The 14,869-nt window shown below is 35.4% G+C and overlaps 1 protein-coding gene across 3 annotated transcripts in view; it reads right to left on the bottom strand.

Moving 5' to 3' along the window:
- Positions 1-237: 237 nt before the first annotated feature.
- Positions 238-14,869, bottom strand: part of FGF1 (fibroblast growth factor 1) — a 146,630-nt gene continuing 131,998 nt past the window's right edge. For 2 of the 3 annotated variants that reach the window (XM_074291696.1, XM_074291697.1), the window contains exon 5: positions 238-4,709. In XM_074291696.1, coding sequence (XP_074147797.1) covers positions 4,515-4,709 — 195 coding nt within the window. In that variant the 3' untranslated portion in view covers positions 238-4,514. The remainder of the gene's footprint in view (positions 4,710-14,869) is intronic. The other variant, XM_074291698.1, reaches the window with a different exon arrangement.

The raw sequence follows: 14,869 nt of genomic DNA on the forward strand, positions 1-14,869 counted from the left end.
GCCATCTAGATGCTTTATTTCTTAGATCACAGATCCTCAAAGCCACAAACGAGATTCCCAGTTTTCAATTCATGAATAAAAGTGATGAGTAATATATGAATATGTGAATAAATACGTGAATAAAAATGATGCCCCAAAAGATGTTTCTTTGTGTCAGTGATGCTGAGGAGGATCCTTTAATGAGGAAGCTAACTGGACATTACAGACAAGAACATTAAAGGCATTCTCAGAGAGTCATTCTGTTATTGAACTTTTATTATCTTTGGTAAGATGCTGAGCCCTACAAAATGGAGAATCACAGGAGACCATGGCTAAGTTTCACTTGCAGCCCATTAGTTGTATATAAAGTATGCTTAGGTCCTGACTTCATACCTTATTTGGACTGGTTATTTTCCCCTCATTCAAAGGAAAGCTTCTGTTTTAGCTCCAGCCTGTACCCCTAGCCCTGGTCAGCTGTCTTGCACATGCTCACTGTTGGTCCCAAAGGGGCCACATCTGTCACCACTGCTGGGGGAAAAAATAACAATACAAAACAATTGGAACCCCAAAGGTTCCTGACAAGTAAGTTGAACAAGTGTCAGACAATACCTCATTAAATGGATTTACAAACAGAGTCACATTATAGACAGGTCAGAGAAAAGAATACACATAAGGGAAATAAAAAATAATGGGAGGGGATCCATCCTTAATAACAAACCAGAGAAAATTTCAATTGGATCAGGGGAGGAAAGAGCCAAGCACAAGGCCACTAAGTTTTGGCATATTTTCTTTTAGGAATTAGAAAATTCTCTTCCTGGATTGCTGACACATTTGCACAGTTGATGTGGATACTATAGTATACTTTGACACACCCTTTGAAGATCTAAGAGGACATTATATTAGGGGATGACATGAGGTTTTTTCACTGATGGAAGTTACTGGATCTTTAGAGAATGGGACATCTGGTACTCAATTTCATTTCCTCAGCCAACCGAGTTAAATGAATGAATCAGGCCACTGATTTTTACATAACAGAAAGGAAAGGAACTGCAATATGTTTCTTATATAACAAGCATCATGCCCTGGGAGAGCTCATAATGGCAAATTTTGGTGTTAGTGCATGGTGAGTCATTCTAGTCACAAACCAGTTAGGTCACATGACTTGGCAAACAAGTCCCAAATTGTTGTCACCCCTTTTCCCTATAGGTTTTTGTTAATCATGAAAGTAAACTGAATCACTTTATGGAAAAACTCCACTTCTGGGCAATGAAGTCTCAGATACTGTCAGGATGGTGCCTTGGAAACGGAGGCCCTGGGTTCAAACCCCATTTTTCTACTTCCTAACTATCTGATCCTTGATCCTCGATACATCTGAGCCTCGATATATCATCTGTAAAATGAGAGGCCTCTCAGGTGACCTCTAGTTTTCAGTCTATAATCCTATGATTTTTCTTACCATAGCCTTGTTCCAGAGCAGAATCAAAAAAGCAGCAGTGACTGGATTATTGTCAGCATCACAATGGTTCTGTGACAAAGAGGGTCTGCTTCTGAAATAACAAACTCCTTTCCTATCAGTTAGCAACGGTGCTTAATGTTTCTTGGATTAAACTCAGCAATAAACCATTACAGACTATTAAAAATCCCTTAAATTTCCTCTTTGCATAACTTTTATTCCGGCCAAGGTATAAATGACAGAGAGAAATCATTGAGGATTGCATGATCTCTAGCTACTTCATGGAGTTTGTTAATAAGATCAAATGGGATAATTGAAAGAATAAGAGGAGATTACAGAAGGGAAAGGAGTGTAGAGTGGCATTATTAATTACAATCTTAGCCACTTCATTTGAATTATTCAGCAGCACTGTGACTTTAAACACCTTTTCAGGGAGCTGTAACTTTTCTTTCTAATCTCAATGTGACAGTTCTGTTGCCAAGATGTTTTCTCACTTCACATTGGCACCTGTGATGAAAACTTCAATCAAACTTTGCTCAAGGTCCATAAGACCTTGCTCAAAGTTATGGTGTTATCTCCTTTGTCTTCTCCTTTTTTTTTTTTTCTAATAGAGAATTCATAGCAGCACAACAGGAAACCAAAGACAAAGAAGAGAAAGAAACATCTTCCTTTGTGAATAAATGTAATATGAGTTATAGAGAATTGACTATCATATGATGCAGCCATCATCCTTAATGAGTGAATATTAATGAGGTTTAACTGTGGTTGGTCTCTAGATAGTTTAAATATGTGATGAAAACATATGCTCTCAATAAATAATGTGGAATAGTAAAGCTATTAACAAGTTACCAGTATTGTGTAAGTCAGAGATGAGATCTATTTCTACTAGTTCGCTGGCTATATGGTTTGAGTTTACTTCAAGCAAGAAGCATATTAATAATAATTGAAATATACTTTTCTTTTGGTAAGATAGTAGCTAGAGTTGTACCTTTTGTGAAATGTGCCTTTGTAAGACCTCAAGATACTGTCTAAAAGGCATCTATTTCACCATTAGTGGAGTACTTAAAGTCAGCATTTTTTTCTATAGCAGGAACTAGTAATTTTTGTCCCTGGAACTAGAATTAGCATGGGATGACTAGGATATCTCATCTTGGGAGGGAAGCATTCTTATTTAGAACAGACATTAGCCAGACCTTTGCCCATGGGTATAATTCCTTCACTTCCTTGATCAACTACCCCAAATATCTTGCCACTTTATACCATACCCTCAGCCATTCTTGAGCCAATATGACATTAATCAGAGTACACTGAGCCTGGGGACAACCAACAAAAATGATATTATGTTGATAGTGTATAACTGCCTCCTACCCACACATACACTCGTTTACTTTCCCCAAGTGCTAGAATTCCTAGCTATATCTTTGGGAATGGCGAAGAGTTTGTGGTGGATGGGGCAGGAGTGGCAGCTTGAGTCTGTCCTGTTCAGTGCAATCATGCAAAGGAGGAGAGCAATCTGTCCCTCGGAGATTCTAGAGTGCTTCTACCACACAGCACAGAGGCATGGGGGATAGCAGATGGGTATGGGGGCAGAGTGTTGAGGCATAGTAAAGGGGTAAATTACCCTAGGAGTGGGTTGCCTTAGCAATGACATCCTAGGAAGGGTCAGACTGAGGATGAACAGGCTTCTGGACTGCTTGGGGATGGTATCCTATGTCTAGACTATAATTTTGTTTTGTTACTTGCTTTGACTTTTTAAAATAATGTCAGAAGTATGAAACAAGCAGTTCCTTGGAGTAGTTGGGGTGCACACAGAAAATAGGAGTTTCCCCAAGGTATGTGACCATTTGAAGGATGATTGGTTGAAAGGGAAAGGGTCTCTCCAAAGTTTCATTGAAATTTCAGAACTTAAAACTATAGTTTCTTAGCTCTCTTCTGTTCAGTCATGGTGTCTTAGGGCTCCCAATATCTCAACATATTGAAGTCTACAAACTATTTGCAGTGAAAAGAACACTGAATTTGCAATCAAGAACACAGAGGCAAATCTTGTCTCTATTCCTTACTAGCTACATGACCTTTAGCAACTTATTTAACTGATCTAGAAGTCTCATTTTCCTCAAGAAGTTAGACTAAATGACTTCTAAGATCTTCTCCAGCTCTATAGTCTCATGAGCTCTGCTCAAAAAGGGTAAAAGACTTCACTATATAATTACTTTCTCTCTCCTCCTCTTTTCTAAACTCCTATTTGAAGGCCCTTGCAGCTTATTTCCCCTTTATGGCAATCTACCACTTAATTAGTAAACTCTTGTTTTTCCTGCTTTTTAAAATCATCCCCATCTCATACCCAACTAAAACTTTATTGGTATCTGCTGTTCCCAGCAACATTCTTCTCAATGCCCAGAGAATGAAGAAACATAAGGATTTTTATCAGCTAATTCTTCTCTTCCTCCTTCTCTTCTTTGTTCTTTCTAGCTCGAGACTCTCTTCCTTCCAGGTTCTTGTCCGGCCTTTCCCAATTGTAGCCTGTCCATATCCACTTGATTCTGCCTTCCTGATCCCACTTTCTGTGGGTGGCCCTCCCCACCCCAATCTTCTAATAAGTTACTCTGCTAATATTTGTGGGGTGTTAAAAGGAAGAGGGCACTGAGCCAGATGTGGGGGGAAAAGAGCAGATGGGGTTTGCTCCCTCAGAGAGGAATTGTATGCAATTACTAATGACTCATTTGGCAAGTCCCTTAACACACTTCATTTGGCCCCATGCATGCACCTTTGCATTTGAGAAGCCGATCCTGCTGCTGAGATCCACATAACAACGGAAAATCAAAACATAGCCTGGGACAGCCTGGCCTGTTGGCCCTAGCAGCATTTTGGTCCATTTGCGCCAAGCTTTACTAGTGCAAACAGCTTTGCATAAGAGGGACTAAGAATTTAAAAGCACAAAGCTTGCAAGTAAAAGTGGCTGTCGATGTCAGGGTCAGGCTAGCCAATAGGCAAAGGGACATTTGGGGATCCAGAAGAGAGGGAAGGAGGTGTTTGAGACTCCTGGGATTGTTCTGGAGTAGCCAACACCTGATTCAGATTTTTTTTACTCAGAGGACACAGGGAGGGGAAGGAATAGGATGGCTTTCTGGCCATAGTGAGTCCTGGGACCTTTTTTACAGCTTCCATTTTTCTTGAGGCCCACAAACCAATTTTTCTCCGCATGCTTCTTTGATATGTAGGTGTTGTAATGATTCTCCTCCAACCTCTCCAGGAACAAGCATTCTTCAGTGGGTGTCTGCTATAAAAAACAAAAAAACAAAAAACAGAAAAATTAAAGCCATTAAAAATACCTTCTTCAATCTACTCTGAGATCTGTATTATTTGTTTCCCAAATCTTCTATTCACTTCAAATTGAAACTGTTAGCTTCATCTCCATAGATCGCAATAAATTAAGGGTTAGCAATTACTTGATAAATCTTGGCAATCCAGATAATTAATTTGGGTAATTCAGGCTTTGCAAAAAATACTTATGCCTGAACACCTTGGGAAAAATTGGGGAGGAGGAGACACTGATTGTCCGGGTAATTTTGGCTGTTATAAGACTGGTTCAGTCTCAGTTCAGTTCAAGTTTCCATGTTGATATAGATATTCTCTGATATTTAGAAGCTCAATAGGAAATTGTCAATTTCTTAATCATTAGTTTCATTTTAAAATGAAAAGGTGATGGAATCTTGAGTCCACTAGTGGCTTAAAAGAACAGATACCATTATTATCACTACTGTTTTATCTCTTTTCAAACCATATGATTGACAGGCTATCTATTTTTTTTTATTTTTTTTTTTTTTGAGGCTGGGGTTAAATGATTTACCCAGGGTCACACATCTAGGAAGAGTTAAGTGTCTGAGACCAAATTTGAACTCAGGTCTTCCTGAATTCAGGGCTGGTGCTCTATCCACTGTGCCACCTAGCTGCCCCCTATCTATTTTTATACATGTAGATTATGAGTCATATTCATCCTAGTTTTTAGACTGAATGGTGTAGAAAACTGAAATCCCTTGGGGATGTGAGAGACCAAGTTAATTTTTTACAATACTTATTTTATTCGTATGTTTTATATTGGGCTATATCTTGATTAAAAAATTAAAAATATAGGAAAAGAAGAAATGCCTTCTTTTCTAAACCTAGAATAATTCAGACAAAATACTATTAAGGGAGGAGGAGAGTCTAGTCTACAGTAATTTGCTCCATATGTAGCATTCACTAAATGCAAATTTGAGTCCCCTTTGGAAGGAAAATGGTGAAATGCTACCATTTCATCCTATTGAATTTCACTAGAGGTCAGATTTGTATAGAACCTTAGCATTATTACTACGAATATAACTCTTATTATACAAGACTATAGACTTAGAAAAGGCAAGAAATCTAGCTGGATGGAAGTTGCTTTCTAAAAATAAATCTCTGACATACAATCTCTATCTCTAACCCTGACCTCTCTCCTAATCTCAGACTTTGATTTCTATAAGATAGGCCCCTTTCCAATTCTGAGATTTGGGGATTCTATCTTTAGTTGGATATCCCACTAACACCTCGAAATAAAAATAAATAAATAAAATAAAAATTATTTAATTATTTAAAAAAAAAACACACCTCGAAATCACCAAATCTTTTTCTCTTTTTTACAAAATCCGCCTCCCTCTTGACTTTGCCTTTTTAATAAAAAGTAAATTTTAAGTACAGTCTAATACATTTCTAATTCTCTCCCCATCATAGAACACAAAACAAAATAACCAAAGCTAACTAACATAAAGCTAATTTTGACACAACATTCTGCCCCCACAATTACATTCCTATCTATAAAAGGAAGGAATCATCTCTTATCTGGATCTAATACTGGTCACTGCAATTAATCTAAATTCAGCTGCCTTTTATATGACAATAGTTATTGTATATAATTTTAACCTGATTCTATTTACTTGGTTTTATATTAGTTCATATAAATCTTTCTTTAAATCTCAGAATTTTTAATATTTATTATTTCTTATAGAACACTAATATTCTATTATATTCATTCTCATCATTAGTATATCTGTTTCTTAATTAACAGGCACTTATTTCCTCTTTAATTGATTGTTCTGTATTGTTTTGGGTTTTTTTGCTACCACACACACAAAAATTTGCTATTATTATCCCATAACATATATGGAATTTTTTTTTTGCTTTGCGGGGTAAGGTATATGTCCAATTATAGGATCACTGCATCAAAATACATGAATAATTTTAATAACTTTTATTGAAAAATCCCAAATTTTTCCTCCTGAGTTTTAAATCACTATTAATTACATCACCAATTATCTTGACATTATTTTAATCCAGAGATATCAAAACCTGCAGACCCCATGTGGCCCATACACTTTTGAGTGTTGCCTGAACTAGATCAAAATGTAGTTGCTACCTGATTTTAATGTACTGCTATAGTAGTAAAAAGTAAATATATAAATGTGTGGTTTTCTAAATCAATAATGGAGTCCACAGGAATCTGTACATATAGTTTATTGATTCTGTTTCTATTTTACTTTGATACCACTGCTATAGACTCCTACTTTCTCAGGTTACACGCATGATAAATTCAAGACTTGTCAAATCTTGTCTATATTTCTCCTGTCTCTCTACCTCCACCAGATTTCAGGCCATCATTGCCATCCACATAAACAATTACAATAATAAAGGAGGAAAAAAGACTCATGTGCAAAAATATTTGTAGCAGCTCTTTTTGTTGTAACAAATAATTGGAAAATGAGTAGATGCCCATCATTGGGGCATGGATGAATAAGTTCTGATATATGAAGATAACAGGATATTATTGTTTTGTAAAAAAAAATAATGAACAAGTTGATTTCAGAAAAGCCTGAAAAGATTTATATAAACTGATGCTGAGAAAAACAAACAAACAAACAAACAAAAAAACCCAGAAATACATTGTACATAATAACAGCAAGAATATGCCATGATCTACTTTGAAAGAATTGGTTCTTCTCAGTGGTTCAGTGATCCAAAGTAATCCCAATAGACTTTGGACAGAAAATGCCATCTGTAACCAGAAAAAAAAAACAACTATAGAGATTGAATATAAATCAACACATGCTAGGTTTACTTCTTTTTTCTGTTTTCTTCTATTTCATGGTTTTCCGCTTTTGCTCTGATTTTTCTCTCCCAACATGATTCATAAAGCAATATGTATTAAAACTAAACAAGTTTTAAAAACAATTAGATAAATAAATTGTTTGGCATATTAAAAAAAAAAACAAAAAATTATAGTAAAAATCTAACCAATTTCCTTACTTATAGATGCTTCCTTCTTCCTCCATCCTTCAAACATTTGCCAAATTAATCTTCCTTATAATTAATTTCATTATAATATGATTATCTTCAAAGCCCTGGGATGGTTCTCTGTGTCCTCTCCTAAGCAAGGCATCATGGTACAGTGGGAAAGATATTGGATTTACAGACAGAGGACCTGAGTTCTAATTGTGGTCCTTTCCTTTACTATCTCTGTGATTCTGGACAAATTATTTATCCTATCTGGACATTAATTTTTTTATTTGTAAAATGAGGAAGTTGAACTGGATGACCTCTAAGGCACAAAATTTATGATCCTAAGAGAAATTAAAAAGTCACATTTTAGGAAAAATATTGATAAACTGAGGAGTATTTTTTAGAGATCAACCAGCATATCAAAAGATCTTGAATTTCTGTCATATAATGACTGGCATCAGTTTCTGTCAAATGATCTGGAGAAGGAAATGACAAACCACTCCAGTATCTTTGTCAAAAAAGCTCCAAATGGGGTCATGAAGACGGAAGCATTACTGAAAAATTCAACCTTGTCAACAAGTATTGGAAAGCAGGTATCTTTATAAGAAGATTTGAGGGGCAGGAAGAGCAGACTATCTGTCTTTAAGTGTCTGGAGACCTACCAAGGGAGAGTAATGTTAGATTGCATTAATTTGGTCCCAGAGAGCAGAATTGGAAGCAATGAGTAAAAGTTGCAAAGATGCAAATTTAGGCTTGAGATAAGAAAAAAACTTCCTACGAAACATATAAAGTACAAATACACAAAGTAGAATTGGCTATTTAGAGGGATAGGATTCCCTCTCATTAGAACTTTAGTCAAATTGTCAATTATGTTATAGAGAAAATTCTTGTACAGATTTGGTTTGTTCTCAATGATCTTTCCTCATCTTCATTTGCTGGCTTCCCTTGCTTCCTTTAAGTCCCAACTAAAATCCCATATTATTCAGGAAGATCTTAAGAAAGATCAGATCAACTTCCATTCATTATTATGAGGATGATCTGGATTAAATATGACTATACCTACTTTAACACCTCAAAGGTCAGTGATTCATTCATCTGTTGATGGAGATCACAACCCTGCCAGACTTTAGGAAAAGAGTTGCTGTGGCTAAATAAGATTCATTCTGCTGTGGCCAATCCCTTGGTGGAGAGGTTCTCTGTATTGATCTGGGTGAGCACTCACTCAACTTGGCCGTTCTGGTTTACTGAAAACCTGCTGTAGCTTACGCTTCAAAGAACATGAAGAGAATGCCACCGTGAAAGACGACTTTGTAATACTGACCCATTGTTTTATTGTATGTAAGTTTCCTGTAACTTTGTAATTTTCCCCAATCCTTTGCCATTTTTGTTTAATGCTTTCATAGTTTCTGGCTGCAAATACTCTTTGAAAGTCTTAAGAGCAGAGGTTCTTAAGTCTTTTGAGTCATGATCCTTTTTGGCTGTTTGGTGAAGCCTTTAGACCCCTTCTCTGAATAATGTTTTAATAAATATATAAAATAAAATACATAGGATTACAGAGGAAACTAAGTATATGTAAGTAAAGTTGTGAGGTTTTTTTTTTTTCATTCTTGGGAAGATTGCAGGCTTGCTTGGGAATAAAAGGGAAAGGGAAGAAACTGTGAGTCTAAATCTTCTACCTGGGCCTGAAAAAAGGAGAAACTAAGTAGAAAAGTGGATTGTTATGATGGAAGAGTAAATGGGCACATCTTTGTAGCATATGATAGGGAAAAGCAAAGACTGAATGCCAGAAGTGTCCCTGAAGAAAAAGGAAGAGTCATGTTGACAGGAGGCCCTGTTCATTCATAGGGTCCTAGAGTCATCTGTAGATCATCCTAGCATCACAGATTTTGAACTGGAAAAGAACTTGGAAGTCACCTGGTTCAACACTCTCATTTCACAAATAATTAATTAAAATTAATTAAGTGATTAAGTAATTCTTAAAAAGTAAGTGATTTGCCTAAAGTCACCAAGTAGTTGGAGAGGCAGAATTTGAACTGGGCCATCTGGGGCCAAATCCAGCATAGTTTCTCCAGTATCGTGTTATGAGACTGTCAAGTGTATTGGTTTTTCCAACCAACATCTGTAGATAGGCAAAATTATGATACATTGAAAAGAACATTCGATTTTTGAATCAGAATTACTGGGTTCAAATTCTTCCTCTATTATCTATTAATATCTTTGATTTCGATTTCCTCATCTGCAAAGTGAGAGAGTTGAACTAGATGTCTGCTAAAGTTTCTTTCAATTCTAAACATCTGCATATTATCCTATGAAATCAGGTTAATAATAGTTTATCAACTATGACACTTAAAGTTTTGCAAAATGATTGACAATTAATCTCAACTGAGCCTCATAATAATCCTGTGAAGTTGGTGCTATTATTATTTCCATTTTATAAATGAGGAAACTGAGGTTGAAAAAGACTAAAATGCCCAGGGTTATACATCTAGTAAGGGTCTGAGGCAGGACTCAGAATTGGAGCTACCAACCTTGCTGACTTAGATTTCTTTACTATAACAAAGGCAGAATTGATGGTAATAGTTACCAAGAGCAACAAAGAATCCTGATAGGATGATTTAGGGGTTGGAGAGCTTTATTGGCAAATTGGATATAATCCAAGATATCCAAGATCTCTGCTAACATCGTTTCCACCCTCTCCTTTCTCTGCTCTTTGCCTCAGAATTATTTTTCTTCTGCTATGATATAATCCAGATGTCCCTAATTCCTCTTGCCCTAGTGATAGTTCAAGTGATAGCCATTTTTCTCTCTGATGATTTCATCTGCTACACTTGTTATAGTGACAAGAGTATCAGGTTTGGGAACACCCAGGTTGGAATCCCAGCACTGGTTATGACTTATGTGATCATAAGTTAGCTGGGTCTCAATTTCCTCATCTGTGAAATAAGATCTTTAAGATGTCATCTAGCTCTTAACCTTATGACTCTATGAATCTTAGCACTGAAAAAAAGGATGCGTATTCATCTATAATAATTTGTTGATTTTACAGAGAAAGGAACAGAAACCCAAATGTGTGATCACCAGGCTTTCAAGAATTTATCATCAGGTCAAATACTGACTTTTTAATATATTCACTAAATTTGTTTGTTTTTTCAAAAAAAAATGCATGCCAAATACCTTTTTCAATTATTTGTAATATATATATATTATGACTGGAAACTTTTTGTACAATTTGTTGTTCAGTCATTCAATAATGTCCAATTCTTCATGATCCCATGGACCATAACAGCCGATAATGTCCATGAGATTTTCTTGGCAAAAATACTGGAATGATTTATATTTCTTTCTCCAGTAGATTAAGGCAAACAGAGGTTAAGTGTCTTGCCCAAGATCACACAGCTAGCAAGTGTCTGAGGCCAGTACATTCTATCCACTGAGCCACCTAGCTGACTCCTTTTTTGCACAATACACACCAATAAATATCTTGCTTTAAATACAATTAAGAACCTACTATGTGCCAAAGTATGTATTAGGCAGTGGAGATAGAAAGACAAAAATGAGACAGTACCTGTCATCAGGGAGTTTATATTCTATTAGGGAAATAATATGCACATAAATAAGTATATACAAATTATGTACCAAAGTTGGGGGAGAATAACATCTGGAGGAACATAATAGTTGGTATTTATATAGAACTTTAAGGTTTGCAAAGAGTTTTACTCTTTCAACTACTCAGGGAATTTAGTGAAATTATTATCTCCATTATATAGATGCAGAAAATGAGGTAAAGAAAAACTAAAAGACTTGCTCAGGCTCACAGATTTGTGAAATATAGGGATTTAAACTTAAATCTTCCTGACTCCAGGACCCGGACTCTATCAGTACATCAAAGTTTTTTAAACTGTGTTATAACATTGGGGTTGTGACACATATGTGACACATAATTGAATGTGGGAGTTGCAAAAAAATTTGACAACAGTAAAAGGTATCAAATATTCCACCAAAATATAATTTTTATGTAAAAATAAACATGTACATCAATCTCATTAGTATGCAATTTACCTTTAATAATTGGTTAAAAAAAAGTATATGTATAATCAAAGAATTGTTTTAAAATAAATTTCCTGAAGATTTATTATCAGAAAATGTTGATTTGTATACCTGTTTTATATACTTATATACCTGGGTTTGCATAAAAATTCTTGGGCAAAAAGGGGTCACAAGTAGAAAAATTTTAAGAAGCCCTTTACTATCTCATCTAGCAAGCAAGATAATGAAAGGCTTCTTATAAGTTTCATTTGAGCAGAACTTTGAATGAAATAAGGCAAGAGGTAAGGTATTATATATTCTGTTCTTGGGGGGACAGTTTTCCAGGGATTTGTCCTCTTTTCCCTTTGCTGCTAAATATTTTCATCAATGACTTAGATGATATATTTATCAATTATATAGATGACACTAAAATAGGGAGAATAGCTAATGTGTTTGATGATAGAATCAAGATCCAAATAGATCCTTGTTAAAGATATAGTGGAAAATAATGGAATGATTCTAATTTGAACCATATAAATAGAATGAGTTTAAGTCTTATGCTTATGTTCAAAGAATCAAATCTGCATGTATAGCGCAATACCCATGTGTGTTCTTATCTAATGCCCCTACAATATAATTAGACTATGGTAGGGTGAGATCCAGTCACAAAGTGGGGTTTAAATACCCCATGATGTCACATTTAGCTTCTCACATCCAATACCTGTACTTTTTGTGTATTTTGCTTTATTTCTAACCTGTTCTTATTTTAGCAAGTATACATTCTTAGAGATAGACTATCACCACATGATTGCACTCAAACTTCCTCAGGGTTCTAAAGTAATTTTATTAAAGGGAAAGTAGAGGAGAGAATGTAGCTGATGATTGTACAGTTCTTCTCACTTAAATCCAATTCATTTGCAAGAGAGCACCATCCTAATGTTACTGGTCTTCTTAAAGAATGAAGGACGAACAATGATAGTAATAATAGCATTGAGGGGAAATATACTTCTTGAACTCCTGTGCGCTTTTTTTTTTATTAACACATTCACAAGGCAATGAATCCACACAGTGAATAAATTCATATACTCATAATAATGTCACCTTTAGATCTTAGTAATTTTTTAACAATAAGGCAAAAGAAATATTATAGATGCTAATGTGTTAAATCAAAAGTATAAACATATACACATATATACAGACATGTATGCATGCATACATAAGTGCATACATATATAAAATGGAGCTAGGTGATGCAGTGAATAGAGTGTTAGATCCAAAGTCAGAAAGACTTATCTTCTCAAATTCAAATCTAATCTCAGACATTTCCTAGTTGGATACATCTTTTGATCCTATTTGCCTCAGTTTCCTCATCTGTCAAATAATCTGGAGAAGGAAATGGCAAACCACTCCAGTATTTTTGCCAAGAAAATTCCAAGTGGAGTCATAGAGGGCTGTATATGACTAAAAAATGACCAAGCAACAATAAAATAAATTATAAATATACATATGAATCAAGTCAGACTCTTACTAGTATGCTCATTAGCTATGGTAAAGAATGGATACACATTTATGGAAACCTGACTGGAAAACTCACTGTTTGGTATAACTCACAATTCTAATCTGCAGGCTTCAACGTTATTGGTTCATTCAGGACTATCTATATCACCCCTGATCCTTATCACTCTTCAGTCAGGAAAATCATCTTTTCTCTACTGAGATGTAGTCTTTACAAGCTCATTTAACGAACCAATATTCTTAAAAGGGCATTTAGAAAGCATTAGCTCTTAATGTAAATAGTTTTCTTTAAGCAAGACTATTATCAAACTCTTCAAACTGTTTATCTCTGGTCTGTCCAAGTCAGCCCATTTATTCACTCAACCAGAGTCAAAGCTGTCCAATCAAAATGGCCCTTAGAGCAATACGATTCATCTTCACATTGAATTAATTCAACAGGATTCCACAGCAGCAAAGCCCCCTCTCCTTCTCCTTCTCAAGCTAGAGGGGGCAGCAGAGAGCAACAAGCACAAAATGAAAGCTTTATTTTGCTCTAACTCTAGGTGGTGAAGAAGGTCATTGTCGACTAATGGGACTCTTGGCCAATGAAATCAATGATCTCTGACCAAGTGGGAATAATTCAGCTGAAACCTTCTCTCAGCTGCCTCCTTCCAGGTGCCATAGTTCCAATGTTCATAGCCAAACCCTGCTTCCTTTCTTCCTCCCTCTCTCAACTAAGGTTCATTTTCCCTTGTTACTGATGCTGCAATATCTTACCCTTCATCTTCTGTGCTCAGTGATATAAAAAGGAGCTTCCTGAATATTAGTGACTCACCTTTCACAAGTCACAATTTTCCTTAACAAATTTATAATCTTTAAAAATCATACTCAGGCTCTAAATATTTATGACTTCTCCTTTTCTTATTTTTATCCTTTTAAATCACAATATATGGATTTAAAACATGCATATGAAAATTATAGAAGGTGCCTATCATTCCTTAATTCTAAAGTCTCCAACAAAGGAGTGTTTCTTTGGTGCCCTTAAAACTGTGTTTCTTTACCAAAAAAAAAAAATTCTCTAGACTTTAATAAAAAAAAAATCTTTCTCTACTTCTTTATAAATGCTCAGGGTGTAATGGGTAGATTAAAGTCAGTAAGATTTATGTACAATATGTACAGATACATACTAGCTATGTGACCTTGGACAAGTCACAAACTTTTTAAGTTTTCCAAAAAAAAAGTACTTTGTGAATTGTACTTTGTGAACAAGTAATTTGTGAACTGTTAAAGTGACATGTAAATATTAGTTATTATTATGGAATAGCTAGGTGGTATAGTGGATAGGATTTTAAATCAGGAAGACCTAGATTTGAATCCTACTACAGGTAGGAGTTTTTATTCATACCTTCAAGAGGATATAAATGTAATTGTTGTTTCTTTCCAAGTCTTGAGGAGTACCTGGACCTGCTTGCACCTGGAGCCTATTGCTACCTATTGTCTTGTGGACACTAGAAGATTCTCATAACTTCTATTACATTCCTTCTTTACTGGGACAAATCTGACTCAATATATTCCAGATGATATTGCCATTTCTATGATTAACACACCTTTTTAGTTGAGTAACCC

The sequence above is a fragment of the Sminthopsis crassicaudata genome, chromosome 2, assembly GCF_048593235.1.
Source record: "Sminthopsis crassicaudata isolate SCR6 chromosome 2, ASM4859323v1, whole genome shotgun sequence".
NCBI classification, from domain to species: Eukaryota; Metazoa; Chordata; class Mammalia; order Dasyuromorphia; family Dasyuridae; genus Sminthopsis; species Sminthopsis crassicaudata.